The following is a 19,359-nucleotide window of genomic DNA, read 5'->3' as shown; positions in this document are numbered from 1 at the left end:
ATTGAAATCATAAAGTGAGCTACAAATGCAATGAAAAATAAGATATTCAAAATTTAACATGGGGGGCGGCACCAAAGACATGTCTTGCGTGAGGTGCCCCTTGGTCTAGGGGAGGCCCTGTCAGGGAGAACAGGAGTTAGTGTCACATGCCTATTTTCAGGCTGTAATCTGTGGGCACCCTGCTCTGTGGGAGGGATCGTGGTAGCCCAGACTCAGGGCTGGAACAGACCCCTGATTGAGGGGGTGGCTGCATTGTTTACAGCGCTCTGATGTCTCAGACAATGTGTCTCTCCCAAAGCCTCAGATCTGTGTCCCCAGAAGGCTCCTGTGCTGCCGCCGCTCCTTTCACCTTCTACAGCAAGGAGCAGCAGCAAGGGTCAGGGATGAGCCATAGGCACTAGGTGAGGGGCAGAGGCTTCAGGAGCCCAGAGTGTTTGCCTGTCTGGGCATTTTGGCTGATACCTCAGGGACACGTTGTGAGGCAGAATCCCAGGCATCTGTATGAAAGGAGCATAAAGACGTAAGAGCAGCCAGACTGGGTCAGACTGGGTCCATCTCGCCCAGTGTCCTGTCTTCCCATAGTGGCCAAAGCCAGGTGCCCCAGAGGGAATGAACAGAACAGATAATTATCAAGTGATCTATCCCCTGTCACCCACTCCTAGCAAACAGAGATTAGGGACATCTTTCTTGCCCATCCTGGCTCAGAGCATGTCCTCCATGAATTGATTTAGCTCTTTTTTTGAGCCCTGTTATAGTCTTGGCCTTCACAAGATCCTCTGGCAAGGAGTTCCACACGTTGACTGTGCATTGTGTGAAAAAATACTTCTGTTTGTTTGTTTTAAATGTACTGCCTATTAATTTCACTTGGTGACCCCTAGTTCTTGTGTTATGAGAAGGAATAAGTAACACTTCCTTATTTACTTTCTCCACACCAGTCATGATTTTATAGACCTCTATCATATTTCCCCTTGGTCATCTTTTCTCCAAGCTGAAAAGTCCCAGGCTTATTATTCTCTCTTCATATGGCAGACACTCCATACCCCTTTTCTGAACCTTTTCCAATTCCAATACATCTTTTATGAGATAGGGTGACCGTATCTGCATGCAGCATTCAAGATGTGGGCGTACCATGGATTTATACAGCGGCAATAAGATTTTCTCTCTTATATTCTATCTCTTTCCTAATGATTCCCAACATTCTGTTCGCTTTTTACCGACCACTGCACACTGAGTGGATGTTTGCAGAGAACTATCCACAGTGACTCCAAGATCTCTCACTTGAGTGGCAACAGCTATTTTACATCCCATCGTTTTATATGTAGAGTTGAGATTGTGTTTGCCAATGTGCATCACTTTGCATTTATCAGCATTGAATTTCATCTGCCATTTTGTTGCCCTTTCACCTATTTTTGTGAAATCTCTTTTTAGCTCCTCACAGGCTGCTTTGGACTTAACTGTCCTCTGTAGTTTGGGATCATCTGCAAATTTTGTCACCTCTCTGTTTAGCAGATCGTTTATCAATATGTTGACTAGTCCTGGCCCCAGTATAGACACCACTAGGTACCAATTTGCATCCTGAAAACTGACCATTTATTCCTACCCTTTGTTTCCCAGCTTTTAACCAGTTATTGAGCCATGTGAGGAGCTTCCAGAGGTGAAAGTAAGCAGGCATGTTCTGGTATGGGGTACTGGCAAGAGCGGGTACGCTGTGCCAGCCCGGCCTGGCTTTCCCAGTCTGGTGATTTAAAGGGCCCAGGGCTCCCTGCAGTGGCCGGAGCCCCAGGCCCTTTAAATCGCCTCCTGAGCCCCCCTGTCGGAGCCCTGGGACCTTTAAATCACCTCCCAAGCCCTTCTGCTGGAGCCCCCGGGACCAATCACTGCCATGGATGCTGCTCTCTCCTGCACTACGAACACAGAGCAGGGGCGGTGGGAGCTTCCTTATAGTGGGGCGGGGACACCGTTGTCTGAACTGTGGCGCTCTCATGACACCCCTTCCCCAAGGAACCACACTCACACCACCCCTCCCTCTGAGGCCACAACAAAAGAACACCTCTTCCTCCCAAGACTCCACCCTTCCCCCCCCCATCACTTGTCCTAACAGCCGGTAAAGAGTGGTGGGGCCATGACCCCCTAACTCCCTGTTCCAGCACACCTGACAAGAGCTAAGCAGGCCACAGCGTGCATGTGTGACAGAGGCTGCTGTGCTGTGCTGAGCTGAGCCAGTGAGGGCTGTGCCCCTCCCCCTTCCTCAGGACTGGTTGCTTGCAGCAGCTGTCTGAACTTAGAGACAGTGTGGGCACACGAGTGACCAGCACACTCACTCTTCCCCAACACACACACTCCCTTCTCCCCACACACACAAACACACACTCACTCACTCTTCCCCCCGCACCCAAACACATTGCAGTTGAAAAGCAGCTGGCAATCTAGTAGGATTCCCATGGAACAATGGGATAGAGAAACCTGCATCATGTGATGCTGTACCAGCCTGTGAGGCATTGCAAACCCTTCCCAAAGCACCTGCAGCCAGTTGCACAGCTACCCACAGTGCACTGCTCTCTGTGGCCATCCAAGATTCTAGCCTGGATGTGCTCTGGTAAGACAAGAGGCATAGTGTGGACATGCAACAGCTGTTTAATTCAAACACTTTAAAGCCACATTATCCAATAGTGTAGATATAGCTTGAGAGCAAGACAAGACCCAACTCTCCTGAAACTAAAGGACCTCAACTTCCTCTGTAGTTGAAAAGATTTGAACCTGCGGGGGGGAACCCCAATGGATTTCTAGCCCATCACCTTAACCACTCAGCCACAACTACTTGCTCAAGATGGGTCTCTCACTACACTCCAGTTCTGTTCTCATTGAGTGATCAATCCAGATGTTCCCTCAGACCAGCTTCCACAACACACACACTGCTGTGCCATTGTGTAAGTGTGTTCCTGGCTGAACTGCAAGAATTCCTACTCATTTCCCTTCTGGTTGGAGCATGAGGAGAGTGTGTTTGTGGTCAATGACGTTCCTGTAGATTGTTGTCCATTTCCTGCCTTGATCATTCAGACAGTTCCTTTACCATCATATCCCCAGCACATCAGGGATTGCAATAGCAGGGGGCAGGTTTTCTCTGGGGCACTGAGATTTGCCAAGGGGTTGGTGGCTCCTTTCTTTCCTTACCCTGGAGTAAACTCGGCTTTTTATTCCATCCTTGATGTTTCAAGGAATAACAAGAGATGACTGAGGAAAGAGGTGGACAGAGCGAGTCTCAGGGGAGGGGCAGAGAGGTGGGGGAAGCAGGAAGACCTTGGGGTAGGGGGTGGAGAGGCACAAGGAGGCCTTCGGGGAGGAGAGGAGCAAGCAAAAGGTGGACCAGCAGGCGTCAGCCAAAGAGGAAGAGCAGGGGTGGGAAATGGCCAAATGGGAGTGAGGGCAGAGCACAGATGGGGCCTCAGAGGGAGGAGAATGAGTCAAAGAGGTGGAGTGGGCAGGTCCACCCAGAGGATTCAGAGAGCCTGAGGCAAAACAATTTTGAGGGCCCCTTCCATAAAAAAAAGTTGCAATACTATGTTCTCATGGGATCCCTGCAGGGCCTGGGGTAAATTGCCCCACTTGCCCCCCCCCGGGTGACCATGCCCTCAGCCTCTCCTTGTAAGTCTCCTGCCCCCTAATCATTTTTGTTGCCCTCCCCTAGACTCTCTCCAATTTGTTTCTGTAGTGGGAGGGCAAAAACTGGACACAATGCTCCAGATGTGGCCTCACCAGTGCCAAATAGAGGGGAATAATCACTTCCCTCGATCTGCTGGCAATACTCCTACTCATCCAGCCCAATACAACCAGTTACCCATATTGAATGCAGACCCACCAATATTTGGTCAGTTGGTTACTGTCCATTCAGGAGGTTCTTTCCTACCTAGTCATAAAGAATGAAGAGGCTCTAAGCAGAGAGGAGAGAGCTGTTCCGTCCGTGCAGTTAATCCTTCTCCCAGAGAGGTGGTAGCTATGTCATTGGGGGAAGTTATGTGGTGGGTGTGCAAGCTGTGGTGTCTACATGTATCTATAAGTTTAATCAAACCCCATTTTTAAAAGCACTGTGGTCTGGGAAGAGAACAGGAGATCCCTGAGGCAGGGCCTGTCCTTCAAAATCTTTAAGATCACTGACTTACCCCCACAGCAATCGTGGGGGTATAGCTCAGTGGCAGAGTGTTTGACTGCAGATCAAGTAGTCCTTAGCTCTAATCCCATTGCCTGCTTATAAACCTCTTCTTTCAACAAAAATAATTACATTTCCATTATGTTGAGGAGTTCCACTGAATAGGGATCCCTGAAATGAATGGAAACACTCAATATTTTCCTGTGCAAATGCATAAAAACCTAGCAAACATGTGACTCCACTGAAATCAGTTCCAATCCTCTAAAGGATTAAAGAATCCTTACTGAGGTTGCAGGAAAAAACCATCCAGATGTGTAGAAAGAATAGTAAATATGGCAGGCGACCAGCTTGGCTTAACAGTGAAATCCTTGCTGATCTTAAACGCAAAAAAGAAGCTTCCAAGAAGTGGAAGATTGGAGAAATGGCCAGGGAGGAGTGTAAAAATATTGCTCAGGCATCCAGGAGTGAAATCAGGAAGGCCAAATCACACACGGAGTTGCAGCTAGCAAGAGATGTTAAGAGTAACAAGAAGGGTTTCATCAGGTATGTTAGTAACATGAAGAAAGTCAAGGAAAGTGTGGGCCCCTTACTGAATGAGGGAGGTAACTTAGTGGACAGAGGATGTGGAAAAAGCTAATGTACTCAATGATTTTTTTGCCTCTGTCTTCACAAACAAGGTCAGCTCCCAAACTGCTGCACTGGGCAGCACAGTATGGGGAGGAGGTGACCAGCCCTCTGTGGAGAAAGAAGTGGTTCAGGACTATTTAGAAAAACTGGAGACGAGCACATGTCCATGGGGCCGAATGCGCTGCGTCCGAGGGTGCTAAAGGAGTTGGCGAATGTGATTGCAGAGCCATTGGCCATTATCTTTGAAAACTCATGGTGATCGGGAGAGGTCCCGGATGACTGGAAAAAGGCTACTGTAGTGCCCATCTATAAAAAGAGAAGAAGGAGGATCCAGGGAACTACAGGCCAGTCAGCCTCACCTCAGTCCCTGGAAAAATCATGGAGCAGGTCCTCAAGGAATCAATTCTGAAGCACTTAGAGGAGAGGAAACTGATCAGGAACAGTCAGCATGGATTCACCAAGGGCAAGTCATGCCTGACTAACCTAATTGCCTTCCATGAGGAGATAACTGACTCAGTGGATGAGGGGAAAGCAGTGGATGTGTTATTCCTTGACTTTAGCAAAGCTTTTGATATGGTCTCCCACAGTATTCTTGCCACCAAGTTAAAGAAGTATGGGCTGGATGAATGGACTGTAAGATGGATAGAAAGCTGGCTAGATCGTCAGGCTCAATGGGCAGTGATCAATGGCTCCATGTCTAATTGGCAGCCGGTTTCAAGCGCAGTGCCCCAAGGGTCGGTCCTGGGGCTGGTTTTGTTCAATATCTTCATTGATGATCTGGAGGATGGTGTGGATTGCACCCTCAGCAAGTTTGCAGATGACACTAAACTGGGAGGAGTGTTATATATGCTGGAGTGTAGGGATAGGATACAGAGGGACCTAGACAAATTAGAGGACTGGGGCAAAAGAAATCTGATGAAGTTCAACAAGGACGAGTGCAGAATCCTGCACTTAGGACGGAAGAATCCCATTCACTGTTACAGACTAGGGACCGGATGGCCAGGCAGCAGTTCTGCAGAAAAGGACCTAAGGGTTACAGTGGATTAGAAGCTGGATATAAGTCAGCAGGGTGCCCTTGTTGCCAAGAAGGCTAATGGCATTTTGGGCTGAATAAGTAGGGGCATTGCGAGCAGATCGAGGGATGTGATCATTCCCCTCTATTTGACATTGGTGAGGCTTCATTTGGAGTACTGTGTCCAGTTTTGGGCCCCACACTACAAGAAAGATGTGGAAACATTGGAAAGAGTCCAGCAGAGGGCAACAAAAATGATTAGGGGTCTGGAGCACATGACTTATGAGGAAAGACTGAGGGAACTGGGCTTGTTTAGTCTGCAGAAGAGAAGACTGAGGGGGGATTTGATAGCTGCTTTCAAGTACCTGAAAGGGAATTCCAAAGAGGATGGATCTAGACTGTTCTCTGTGGTACTTGATGACAGAACAAGCAGTAATGGTCTCAAGTTGCAACGGGGGAGGTTTAGGTTGGATATTAGGGAAAAGCTTTTTCACTAGGAGGGTGGTGAAGCACTGGAATGGGTTACCTAGGGAGGTGGCGGAATCTCCTTCCTTAGAAGTTTTTAAGGTCAGCCTTGACAAAGCCCTGGCTGGGATGATTTAGTTGGGGATTGCTCCTGCTTTGAGCAGTGGATTGGACTAGATACCTCCTGAGGTCCCTTCCAACCCTGATATTCTATGATTATATGACTAGATGCTCTAATGGTCTCTTCTGGCCATAAAGTCGATGCATTTCTGAAAAACCGAGTGTAACATTGGGAACAGCGTCTGATGTTTTCCTGTCTATCCGGCTTGCTGCCTAGAACGAACGGTCCTTGAGTGGGGTGATTCACAGGGAGTAGCTCAAACCTCCAAAGTGTCTGGCCAGGGAAGGACATTAGCACAGCAAGGGAGGGGTGTGGCAGTGACATCAAAAAGGCCTTTTGCAGGGCCTCAGACTATTGGTCAAAGGTGATGGGGCGCTGGTGACCTCACAGAGAGACGCTGACATCAGCCAGGCAGGACATGGGCAAGGGGCCAGGGAAACCTCAGAGACCCCTGTGGCTTTGCTTCAGCAAGTCTCCTTCTCCAAGTCTGTCTTTGAGGACTGAGAGAGTATTCGGGTTCACAGATGTGAGCAGCAGGAGGAACCTCTTTCGAGTTTTCTCCTTCTCTTGTAGTGATTTTACTAGAAAACAGCCGTCCCTGTTTAGAAGGTAAGAGCCTCCTGGAGGTTTGAAACCTGTTCAGTCTGATCCATCTGGTGACAGCTGAATTCTAGGCATGGAAAACAGGAGCTTAAGGAGGCAGAATTTTATTCCACACCTGGGATTTTGTCCCTTAGAATCACTGCAGACATTAGGGTTTGTCCTTTTTGTTTCACCGTTTCCTCCATCCATCCCTCTCTCCTTTTTCTTTGTCTCTTGCTTTTCTCCTTTCTCCTGTTCCCCTCCCAACACTAGGAGACACGTGTGTGTGTGTTTTTCAGGGGAGTGCTCTGCAGCTCTCACTGTGGAGAGTCCAGCCAAATATGTCGGGCTGAAATAGTGCTCAGGCAGTGATCCCCACCAGTGACCTGGGCCATCTTTTGGGCTCTCTGGTGAGAACCCTCAGCCTTCCGTTCTCAGTCTCTACCCTGGTTGCCTGAGCAGGGGGTTATTGACAGGGAGGAGACTCAGGTCCTTGTTGGTCTCTTTTAAGACCAAGGAAATAAGTCAGAACCAGTTCTATGTTTGATGAATTTTGCTGCTTCTCTGCATTAATTGTCTCTGAGCAGTTCATGATTCTCTCTAACATTGCAGTTCTCCTCAAATACTTGCTGAATAATTACTGTGCACTGTTGTTGGTCTGGAGCTCCTCTGAGAGCAATTTATTCCGGTCATTGAATGTCTGAAATTCAAGATCCGAAGGTAAATTTGAAAATCAGGGCTCTGGGTTCCTATTCCCAACTCTGCCTCTGACTGGCTGTGTGACCTAAGACAAGTCAATTCTCCTTTCTCAGCCTTAGCTTCTCCCTCTTTCAAGTAGGGATAATAATGATCTGCTCCTACCTACCTCAACACACTCACCCTTCCCCAACACACACACTGTCTCTCCCCACACACAAGCAGTCTCCACACTGCAGTTGAAAAGCAGCTGGCAATCTAGTAGGAGGCCCCTGGAACAATGGGATAGAGAAACCTCCATCACTGAAAGTGCAGCCATAAAGACAGCACATAGCAGCCTTCCCTAGCAGGGGTGGGGGGTCGAGAAGCGAGATCATCCGAGCTCCCTGCATCCAGGTCACTTTCCTCAGCTGGGCTGCATAGCGGGAGGGCAGAGAGCAGCAGCTTCTGATGCTCCCCTCACAGCACAGCCCAGGTGGGGAAAGTGACCAGGACACATGGAGCACATAGTGCTGCTCCTCGCTCTCCCCAACCATCTGAGGAAGGCAAAAGTAAATCTTGTCTTCATGGGCTGCTCGCAGTGACGTCCTTTTTCTGTGCCACAGCTGAAAAAAACATCCCACACAGAAAAGCAGGAGGCCAAAAAGAAACCTAGCAGCTGCTGAAATAGTTCAGTTGGGAGCGTACTAGACTAATAGGCTCTTCTATCCCCCTTTGTGCAGGGGTGGGATGTTTTCTGAAAGTGCAGCAGTGCCTTTAACTGCCACGAGTCCCTCATTTCAGGCTATGCAGCAGGAAAAGACAGCTTCGGCTTCTACACCGAGTTGGCCCACCTGACCTTTCATTCTTCTCTTGCTCTTTCTCAGCAAGAGGAAGAAAAAGCAGCTCTCCCTCAAGCTGGAGTCACAAGGGCGACGTAAGGATGACTTCCTGAGTGCCGGCTCAAGTCCTCTGCTCTGCCAGCTGACCCATCAAAGGGCTGGCACCACTTTCTCTAGGTTTCCCCATCGGTGTGTGCCAGGCTAGTAACACTTTAGCTCTATCCCTTCACTTTTCCATTATACTAACAAACCCATCTGGCTGGGCAGAAGCAACATACAATTTCTTTGTTCACACATATTAATAAGGATGTAAGAGACACATCCTGGCTTGGCCTGCCAGTTCTTCCTTGCAAGTCTTGAGGGAAATGGGGAACATCTGTACTTTGGAATTTGCAGGTGTTGTCCTGGGCCATCAAATAAAACAGTTGCAAATACTTTCTTGAGGCAGGCACCATGGCTTAGCTGGCTAAAGGAGCTGTTTAATAAACAGGAGATCCTGGGTTCAATTCTCAGTGGTGCCTTGTTGTATGGCTTTTGTCTAATCACTCACATTTTCCTGTGTCTTTCTGGGATGCAGAGACCACCTCCCTTGGCAACACAAGTAATTGCTTGCTAAAGAAAAGGCTTCTTTGGCGAGAAGCACTGGAAAGAATCAAATCACAAGCCTGGAGTTGATGAAAAGGCTGCTGTGACTGGTATTAGCATGGTGGTTGCTTTGACTGCAATTGCTGCAACATGAGATTCTGTGTCCCATGTCCTTGTGATTAGCCGGGGATGTCCACACACAGATGTCATGTCACCTTCCTTTTGATTGTCACTGATGAAAAATGGAGCAGCTGGGAGAAAAGTCCCAGACAGTAGCACCATGGCTAAGCTGGCCAAGGCACCTGCCAGGTAAAGTGGAGGTTAGAGATGCAGCTCTCAGTAGTGCTTTGCCAAATGTGTCCGCTCTTCCCACCTTTTGGTCAATCCTTTGAGGAAACAGAGAAGACTGCCTCTGCCTTGCAATGCAAATACTTGCAAAAGAAACTGGTTGTTTTTTCTGACAAGTGTCAGAAGGAGGCACCTAAGAAAGTCATAGTTGCTGGGATTCCCATCTGTGAACACAGCACAGACGGTAATTCCAGCATCTATCCACATGCCTCCAGCTGTGTGCACTGGGCCAGCTGTAGCTGTGACTGGCTGATGGAGGGATGGGTTGGAGCAGCTGGGCAGAGCTGTGCCTGTGCTACACAGAGAGGTGCATGTGAAACTTGGGGGGCCAATTCTGCCTCATTTCCATGCTGAGTGTTGTAGGCTTTGTCAGTAAAGGTGCCCAACGGTGTGTTCTTGCCTTGGGGGTTGTCAGCACTCTGGGGGCATATGTTTGCGTGAACTGTGGGGCTCAGTGAGGAGTAAGTGAAGGCAGTGACTCACAAGGAAAACTCAGGTTGAGGGCAAGGATGTGGTAACACTGTGCAAGTCTCAGATGGTCTGTGTGCAGGAGGCTCAGTACTGGAGAGCAGCCCAGGGGTAGGAAGCTTCTGTTTGCTATGATGGAGTTGAACCCGAATATTATCTTAGCAAAGAGAAGATGTTAGACATTCTGCTGTACTGCTCTGCAAATCAACGGTACTGGCCTCTGAGCGCTATCCCACAGTGCACCATTGTGACCACTCTGGACAGCAATCTGAACTCGGATGCACTGGCCAGGTAGACAGGAAAAGCTCTGCGAACTTTTGAATTTCATTTCCTGTTTGCCCAGCGTGGAGCTCTGATCAGCACAGGTGGTGATGCTGTCCCAAATCCAAAAAGAGCTCCACTATAGACCATACAGGAGATACTGGATCTGATCACTCTATGGGGAGACAAATCTGTTCTATCACAGCTCCGTTAGAGAAGACGAAATGTCAAAGCATTTGAAAAAATCTCGAGGCTATGATACAGAGTCCACAGCACAGTGCTGCGTGACAAGCGTAACGGAAAGCCAAAGAATCAAATGGATGCTCATGGAGGGAGGGAGAGCGTACTGAGGACTCCAGCTATCCCACAATCCCCGCAGTCTCTAAAAAGCATTTGCATTCTTGGCTGAGCTCCCAGTGCCTGAAGAGTCAAAAACATTTTCCCGGGTATTTCAGGGTATATGTCATCAATTTACACCCTTCCGCCCCCCGAAAGAAAAGGGAAAAAAAAGTTTCTCGCCTTTTTTCAATGTCACCCTATGTCTACCGCATGCTGCTGGTAGACGAGGTGCTGTAGCACTGAACACCAGCATCCTCTTCCTGGTGGCAGATGGTACAATATGACTGCTATCCATTGTCACCATCAGCCTGTGAGTGCTCCTGGCTGGCCTCGGTGAGGTCGGCCGGGGCATGTGGGTAAAAATGAGAATGACCCCTGGTCATTCCTGGCAGATAGTACAGAACAGCTGGTAACTGTCTCCATCATAGCAACTAGAGGCTGAGCTCCATCAGCCCCTCCCTGCCCTTTCAAGTCTAATGAAAAGATTCTGTTCTGCCTGGACTATCATAGCAGCAGGAGGCTGGGCTCCTCTTCCCCCCCACCGTTTAATGTCCTGCCTGGACTATCATAGCAGCTGGAGACTTCCTCCCCCTCATTTTATCTCACTAAGAAGTCGGGTTTCTCACTCCTGCATTCTTTATTACGCCATTACACAAATGGGGGGGACATTGCCACTGTAGCCCAGAAGGGTTGGGGGAGGAGGAAAGCAACAGGTGGGGTTGTTGCAGGGGCACCCCCTAGAATGGCATACAGCTCATCATTTCTGCGGGATCTCTGGGGCTCTGACACGGAGCGGCTGTGATCTCTGGTTCTCTAGTACACTTGCCTCATATTCTAGGCAGGACTGTGACTGCCCTGCTCCAAGCAATTTGTCCTGAATTGATACTCTCAGCAGTGTCCTGCCAGAGGCCAATTGTTACAGGGGTCGTCTGGGATTATAGCTGGGAACTCTCTGAAGCTCAGGATGCGCTTCCTCAGCTAGGGGACGTATGTAACTCACACACCTCCAGGGTGCGGTGCTGTGTCCCAGCTAGTGGCACCAAGATCACTTAGAGGGAGAGAGAAAACGAGTCTTTTCTACAGTCTTAGCTAGCAGCCAGGTGGCTTTTAGTTCATGCTGTAGAGGCCCATTCACTAAGCTCCTGAGTTCCCACTTCGACCTCACCCACTGACAAGTTACCAACCCAGATCTGTCAGCGTAACTGAGACAGCTGCCGCCCCAAGAAGGAGAAAGCTGCCATGACATGCCCAGCTGAGAAGAAGTGCCAAGCAGTGAGCTGACACTCGTCAGAGCTTCCTGTGATAAACTGCAAACTTTGGACAATAGCAGGGTGGTAGGAAGTGTTGCCCTCAGAGTGGCCTGGGTCAGAGCCCATGGGAAGCCCTGGGCTCCCCTGCCATCTGCTGCACCCTCCTGTCCCGCGGGACCAAAACCCTGACCACTAGGCGACATCCCCACGAGCAAAGGCCATCACCAGGCATCTGTCTTCGAAAGTTTGCAGAGGATGTGGAGCAGAAAGGGCAGAGAGGATGAGGATGGCTCTTGGGAAGAGGGAGGGAGCCTTATGAGAATGTCTTGTTTACCTCCATCAACCCAATGATCAGATCATTGATGCCTAGAATCTTCCCTGACGTGTTGTATTTGATTGGATCTAGATTTTAAAATGGGTACCACATTTGCAGATGGAGAAATGTCAGCGAGTTGAGTGGAAGGCCATTGCAAGCTCAGCTAATTATGCAACGTGGCTTATGCCCCATCTAACAAGCTCCTTAAACAACAGTTTCCAATTTTCATTTACATTGTTCTGTTAAGTGTTTTTCTCCAAAACACTTTCACTAATCATTTTGATCGCCTTGGGAAAGTTAGCCCTTTCAGTGCACCAAATATAAATATTGCTGGTGGGGACTGCCCTCTATTGGTCATAAGAACAGCCATACTGGATCAGACCAATGGTCCAGCCACCCTAGAATCCTATCCTCTCACAGTGGCCAATGCCAGGTGCCCGCGAGGGAATCGACAGAACAGGGAATCATCAAGCAATCCATCCCGTCACCCATTCCCAGCTTCCGGCAAACAGAGGTTAGGGACACTTCAAGAACATGGTTTTATATCCTTGCCCATCCTGGCTAATAGCCAATGATGGACCTCTCCTCCATCAACTTATCTAGTTCTTTGGTGTTATAGTCTTGGCCCTCACAGCATCCTCTGGCAAAGTTTCCCTAGGTTGACTGTGTGTTGGGTGAAGAAATACTTTCTTTGGTTTGTTTTAAACCAGCTGTCTATTCATTTCATCGGGTGACCGCTAGTTCTTGTGTTATGAGGAGTAAATAACACTTCCTTACAGATCCAGACTAACAAGGCTACCCCCTGATACTTATTTACCTTCTCCAAACTTGTCATCATTTTATAGATCTCTATCCTAGTCCCCCCTTAGTCATCTCTTTTCCAAGCTGAAAACTCCCCTCAGTCTTATTAATCTCACCTCACACGGAAACTGTTCAAGACTCCTAATTATTTTGGTTGCTCTTTTCTGTACCTTTCCCAATTCCGATATATCTCTTTGAGATGGGGGACCAGCTCCAATATTCAAGATGTGGGCATACCATAGATTCATAGACAGGCAATATTATATTTCTGTCTTGCTAGCCATCCCTTTCCTAATGACTTCCCAACATTTTGCTTGCTTTTTTGACTGCCGATGCACATTGAGTAGATGTTTTCAGAGAAGTATCCACAGTGACTCCAAGATCTCTTTCTTAAGTGGTAAGAGCAAAATTTTGACCCCATCAGTTTAGATGTAGAGTTGGGATCATGTTTTCCCATATGCATTACTTTGCATTTATCCACATTGCATTTCATCTGCCTTTTTGCTGCCCAGTCACACAGTTTGGTGAAATCCCTTTGTCACACTTTGCACTCTCTTTTGGACGTAACTAACTTGAGTTGGTTTGTATCATCTGCAAATGTTTCCATCTCACTGTTTTTACCCCTTTTTCCAGATCACTTAGGAGTATGTTGAACAGTGCTGGACCCACTAGAGACCCCAGGGGGACACCACTATTTACCTCTCCATTCTATAAATCAGAGCCTTTATTTCTTGCTTGAACCATACCTATCCCAGAGAGGACCTTCCATCTTATCCCATTTTGCTTCAGAGCCTTTGAGGAGAGACTTTGTCAAAGGTTTTCTGAAAATCTAAGTATATTATATCCACGGGATCACCTTTATCCACATGCTTGTTGACTCTCTCAAAGAATTATAGTAGATTTCCGAGGCATGATTTTCCTTTACAAAAACCATGTTCATTCTTCCCCAATGTAAGGAGGGGCAGACTCACCTGGTGGCACCTCCTGCTGATCATCTTGGGAATTAGCTCTCCAGATGTCAGAGCGCCCACCGCAGGCCGGTGATCTGCCTTACTGCAGCTGGCGCCCTGTCACTCCCAGGACTCCGGTGCCCCTTTTAACCTGACAGTACCCCCTGGCAGTACCCCTAAAGTTATGGCTCTCCCCATCCCAGGGGAACCTCCACCCACTATCCCCACTTCACCTCAGTCTTAGCTATTGCCCAGTCTCCATCTAGCCCTCATTCACTGGGGCAGACTGCAGTATGAGCCACTCATCACAGGCAAAGGGGGTTTTGGCCCTCAGCTGTTTACTTTAAAGTAATGTGGCCCTTGCCACTTTACGAGTTGTGCAGGCCTGGATTAGGGTATTGCGCCACCCTGTGAGCATTTCACGTCCCTCCTCAGTTTCACATACCGACACAATTTCCTTTGCTGTTCGTTACCTTTCTGTGTCTCTAGTTTGACCCAGGGCATTCAATTCCATTGAAACCTTCTCTCTTGCAATGGCAATGGTCAGACAGAGGGGACGTGGCCACCTTCAGCAGCTCTGAGAATGAGATAGTTACTCTCCTCTTTCTTCAAGCTGCTGTTGTTATTCCATAAACATGTACCATGGAATAAAAAACTGAGTTTACTCCAGAGTGAGGAAAGAAAGGAGCCACCAACTCCCCGAAATATCTCTGTGCCCCAGAGAGAACCTGCCCCTGCTATTGGAATCACTGATGTGCCTCAGCTACAATGGGGAAAGTATCTGCTCTCATTGGGGTAAAGCTCAGTGGTAGAGTGTTAGACTGAAGATCAAGGGGTCCTTGCTTCAAATCCAAGTGCCCTCTAATAAGCCTCTTATTTTCTTATTTTTATTTTTGAAAAAAGGGAAAACATTTTCATTTCCATTCTCCATTATGTTCAGGAGCTCCACTATACGGGGATGCTTGAAATGAATGTAAACACTCAATATTTCACTGTCCAAATGTATAAAAACCTAGCAAACCTGACCATCAGCTGAAATCAGTTCCAATCCTCTAAGTGTAGAGTTTATGTTTTCATCCATTAAACAAAGCGATCATAGGAATGTACATTTGCAGATCCCTCCTGTCCAGGGCTGTGCTGTGCAGAAGAACAAGAGCCACGTCCAGTTGGGGTTCAGGAGTCTGACGAGCAAAGGCAACTTGGTGCGGGATAAAGTCACCAGCACTTTGGCTCCTTCCCATTCAACCAGCAGCTGGGCCTCCAGAACAAGGCATGAGAAGATGACAGTGGCTGTGAGCAGGAAAATAGCCCCCAAGAAGCTGGACAAAGCTGTCAAGATCCTCAGGAAAGTCACCATGCCCATGTCTAGCAAGTACTGACTGCAGCGGGGACCAAAAAGGCAGAGAAAAGCCCTCAAAAGTTCTAAGCTGCCAAGCCCCAGAAGGTGATCAAAATCCTACCTAAAATCAAGACAGGATAAGGCTAATGTCATCTCCAAAGCCAGGGCTAAGAAGGTAACACTAAGAAAGAAGTGAAGAGATTTCCATTGGGATGACTCCTGCTCTTTTATGAATCACCATGGACCACTCAAAGAGATCCAAGTCCAGCAGGACAAACAGCCTCATGGACAGTATAATGAAGTGGTGGCAGCGGGGAGACGTGTTTCTCTTCCAGAGGGGAAGTGCTGTTTTTTGTAACACCTGCCAGGTGAGTGATGCACTGACAGGGCAGCTGCCCATAGCTCCCACATGAGCTAATTCTCTTCGATCTGCTTCTGCCGTTATTTCAGAGCCTGCACTAGTGGGAGTGTGTCCCTATCACTTCACCAGCTGTAGAACAGGCTCGGTCTGCACCCCAGCTCTGATTAATCCCACTTTTTAATGTATTCCTACTGCGATACTTTCCCAGTTCTCTGCCTCATTCTAACATTCCGGTCAGAGACCGACTATGGGGAGGAATGGACTAATTTGCATGACATTCAGTAAGTTGCCATATGTGACTGAAACCTCTGCTGGAGGTGGGCAGGAGTCTGTTACACACATAAAATAGCTTAGCTTTATCAAACTACCTGCTACACATTCAAACCTTCCTGTACACACACAATAGAAATTGGGGCACTGAGAAATGGCAACTTGCCTATAACACAGATCATTGTTTTCTGTACTTCCAGAGGCATTGAAATAGAAGCATATTACCTTTCAACAGCTGCTATTTCATGATCAGCAGCAAAGCCTGTCAATTTACCACCCATAGAGCTGATTGTTTCTAACTGCAGGGTTAGCCAGACCATTCAGTAACATCATCAGTCTGTTTACAAAGCCTTTGGTTAGTGACAAATCATGAGACTTATCCCTTCCTGCTGTAATTCCACTGACTCCAGGGTTCTCTTTCCCCAGTTCTCGTTCCAAGAAAAGAAAGAAATTAAAACAACCTTCAGAACTAACACACTGTGGGAAAGTGGAAATGTTGATAGCTCAAATTATTCAGTTTCTTCTGTGTCTTGTGTATGTCTATCTGCTTCATGTGTGTGACCGGTGGAGCTTTTTGTTTGCTCCAGGCAGGTTCAACCCTGTCAGATTTGTCTGTGGGGAGGGGCCAGAGAAAACAGACACCCTGGCCTTCCAGGTTGGGGTTAGGCAAAGGAATAACAACCCTGTCCCATAAAAAACAAAATATGTTACAGAAACAGTGGTAGGAACAGTGCTAGAGAAACTGGTTAATAATCACAATGCCCAGGCTTGAAGCAATCGGAAATACAGAATTCAAAAAGCAAAGCTCAGGGGAGATTTGGGGTTTATTCTCTGAGCTTAGCCATGTGCTATAGCACAGGGAGCACTTTTGGAAGTCTCTCACCCCACAACTGGGGAAAGGAAAAGGATTCTTAGGTTCTAGCACGGATTGAAGGAGGACAGTTATGGGGAATAAGGGACTCCCTCTGACTTACCCTAACTATGTCTGTTGTTACAGAGGAGGAAATGACTTTTTCCCTATCCCTGCCCTGTTCCTGTTCTTTGTTATAGTTCAATATATTTTAAGTGCGGAAAATAATAATAAAAATATCTGCTCTCCAGCACAACCTGAAGCAACATCAGAACAACTGGGAATGAAACAATTTGTTCCCCAAGGGAGAACTCGATGACTAAGAATTGCTTTGAAATGGGGGAACAGGATAATCATGATGCTCAGGGTTAGTTTAGACTAGGAAAAGTGATGGAGTTTAGGTCAGGTCAAGGGGAAAGCTAATGCCAACCACTGCACCTGGGCTGCATCTGCACTACAACTTTTTACATTAAGATCACTAACTTGAGCAGCTAACGCCATGTACAGTCCTAGTGGATGGAAGGCACCGGTAGTTTTTGCCTCACTGTACCTTGCTGGGATCAAACCTCTCCCCCTACTTGAAACTCATGAACATTCCTGGCTGGAGGGATACACACTCCTATGACTCAAAAGGAAAGGAGTTGATAGAAAAGATCATAGGACTGACCCCAAAGAAGGATGAGCTGCAAAAGGCAGAAGGCGGCAACTTATCTGGTGGAGCTGAGACACCACGGTGAAGATGATGCAAAAATCACTATGTGGGAATTAACTAATGTGATTTTTTTTTAAATCATTTTTGCCAACACTAGTCAAGGGATTTATTACAATTCTCTCTCCTGTGCATTTTCTGATGTCTAATGAGCCTTGAGTGCTGATTGAAGCTTTTCCCGCACTCTGAGCATGTGTAGGGCTTCTCTCCTGTGTGGATTATCTGATGTCTGATAAGGAGTGAGCTCCGACTAAAGCTTTTCCCGCACTCTGAGCATGAGTAGGGCGTCTCTCCTGTGTGGATTCTCTGATGTCTGATAAGGGTTGAGCACTGATTGAAGCTTTGCCCACACTCAGTGCACGTGTAGGGCGTCTCTCCTGTGTGGATTCTACGATGTGTGTTCAGGGTAGAGCTCTGACTGAAGCTTTTTCCACACTCAGAGCACGTGTACGGTGTCTCTCCCATGTGGATTCTCTGATGTCAGATAAGGTGTGAGCTCTGACTGAAGTGTCTCCCACACTCAGTACACGTATAAGGCGTCTCTCCTGTGTGGATTCTACGATGTCTGACAAGGGTAGAGCTCCAACTGAAGCTTTTCCCACACTCATGGCACATGTAGCGTGTCTCTTCCAAGTTGATTCTGCCGCTTGTTATAAGGTCTGAGAGGCTAATAATGTTTCCCTCTGGTCTCCTCTGAGTCTCACAGGCTTTTGGTTTTTCTGGGAGTGCACAACTCCTGGAAACATTCTCTTTGGATCTTCCTGATAACATTCCATGTGCTTCTCTTCGCTCAGCATCTTCCTGATGGGGTTTCTCCTCCTCATTCTCACTCACCATCCCATCACCTGATGGGAGACAGAGAGAATCCAGACACAGGTCACTACCTGCACCGGAAAGAAAGAAAATCTCAGAGAGAGAAATGGAAAAAGGGATGAACAATCCAAAATGTGTGTGGGAGAGATCAAACCTATCAGGAGCCGATTTTCCCCAAAACCTTCCCCAGAGGAGAGAGGAAGGGATCAGTTTTGGTCTGCATCTCACGAGAACACTCAGAGGAAAGTGAGATCGCGGAGCGACCTGCTGCCAGTTGTCAGTCAGAATAGGAGGGAAGCCATGAGTCACATCTGCCATTATGATTCCGCATCTGCAGGGAACAATCTTGAACTTGGAGAGCTCACAGGGACTTTGTAGGGCATCCCAAATGTTTCCTGCATTCCCACACAGTTGTTGAGTTGGTTTAACCAAGTCCTCACCTGTGCAGGTAGCTCTTGGAAGCACTTCTTTCTCACAGCCCTGGAGGTCTGGAACCCACGGCTCTTCCCCTCGTTCCACCTGGGAGATCACATCAGGTTTGGAAACTGGAAACCCTACTGCAGGCAAAGAAAACCAGGGAGGTCAGTAGAATTTGTGGGATACTTGTCACAAAGAATAGTCCATGGTTTTAACTCCCAGCTGATTGTTAAGCAGTAACATTGCAAGGCCAGCTTCCTTGGCTCAAAGAGGCAGGAGAGTTATTATGATTATAAATCATATTCATTACATTAGTGCTAAGGAGCAACTAACAGTGGGTCCCCATTGTGTTAGGACAAGTACAAACACAGAATAGTAGATAGCCCATGCCCTGAAGAATTTACAATCTAAATACACAAGACAGGCACAGAATGGGATAAAGGACAGAACCCACTGTTAGAATAGAGATATTCAGGCCTGCCTGCAAAGCCTATAGTTTAAGAACTTAGGGGTATTTTTATCACTGAGATACTTACAGGAGTATGAAAACAAAGAATCAAAATCACTGTCTGTATTTGTAAGGGCCTTCTCTTACCATGACAGACTGAGGCCTTGTCCTTAGGCGAAGACCTTTGGCTAAGCAGCAGTGGCAGCCATAAGTTGGGAAGCAAAGGGTCACATCCTCACATACCAAACGAGTCACACAAATAAGGTGCTATTGGGCTGTGAGGAAGATGATCCTGTCCTGATAGTGACCAGCACTACCAGATAAAGAAACAGATCTTAAGGTGGTTAAAGAAAACTTAGTTTGATA

General features: G+C 47.6%; 1 protein-coding gene across 7 annotated transcripts in view; it reads right to left on the bottom strand.

Moving 5' to 3' along the window:
• Positions 1–16,442: 16,442 nt before the first annotated feature.
• LOC127039428 (zinc finger protein 7-like) overlaps positions 16,443–19,359 on the bottom strand; it is a 121,313-nt gene continuing 118,396 nt past the window's right edge. For 4 of the 7 annotated variants that reach the window (XM_050933180.1, XM_050933181.1, XM_050933182.1 and 1 more), the window contains 3 exons: positions 18,569–18,685; positions 17,913–18,199; positions 16,443–17,744 (listed from right to left, as the gene is read on the bottom strand). In XM_050933180.1, coding sequence (XP_050789137.1) covers positions 17,412–17,744; positions 17,913–18,199; positions 18,569–18,685 — 737 coding nt within the window. In that variant the 3' untranslated portion in view covers positions 16,443–17,411. The remainder of the gene's footprint in view (positions 17,745–17,912; positions 18,200–18,568; positions 18,686–19,359) is intronic. The other 3 variants (XM_050933178.1, XM_050933177.1, XM_050933179.1) reach the window with 3 other exon arrangements.

Source organism: Gopherus flavomarginatus, chromosome 23 (genome assembly GCF_025201925.1).
Source record: "Gopherus flavomarginatus isolate rGopFla2 chromosome 23, rGopFla2.mat.asm, whole genome shotgun sequence".
Classification (NCBI taxonomy): Eukaryota; Metazoa; Chordata; order Testudines; family Testudinidae; genus Gopherus; species Gopherus flavomarginatus.
This window is presented reverse-complemented; position numbering and strand designations above follow the sequence as displayed.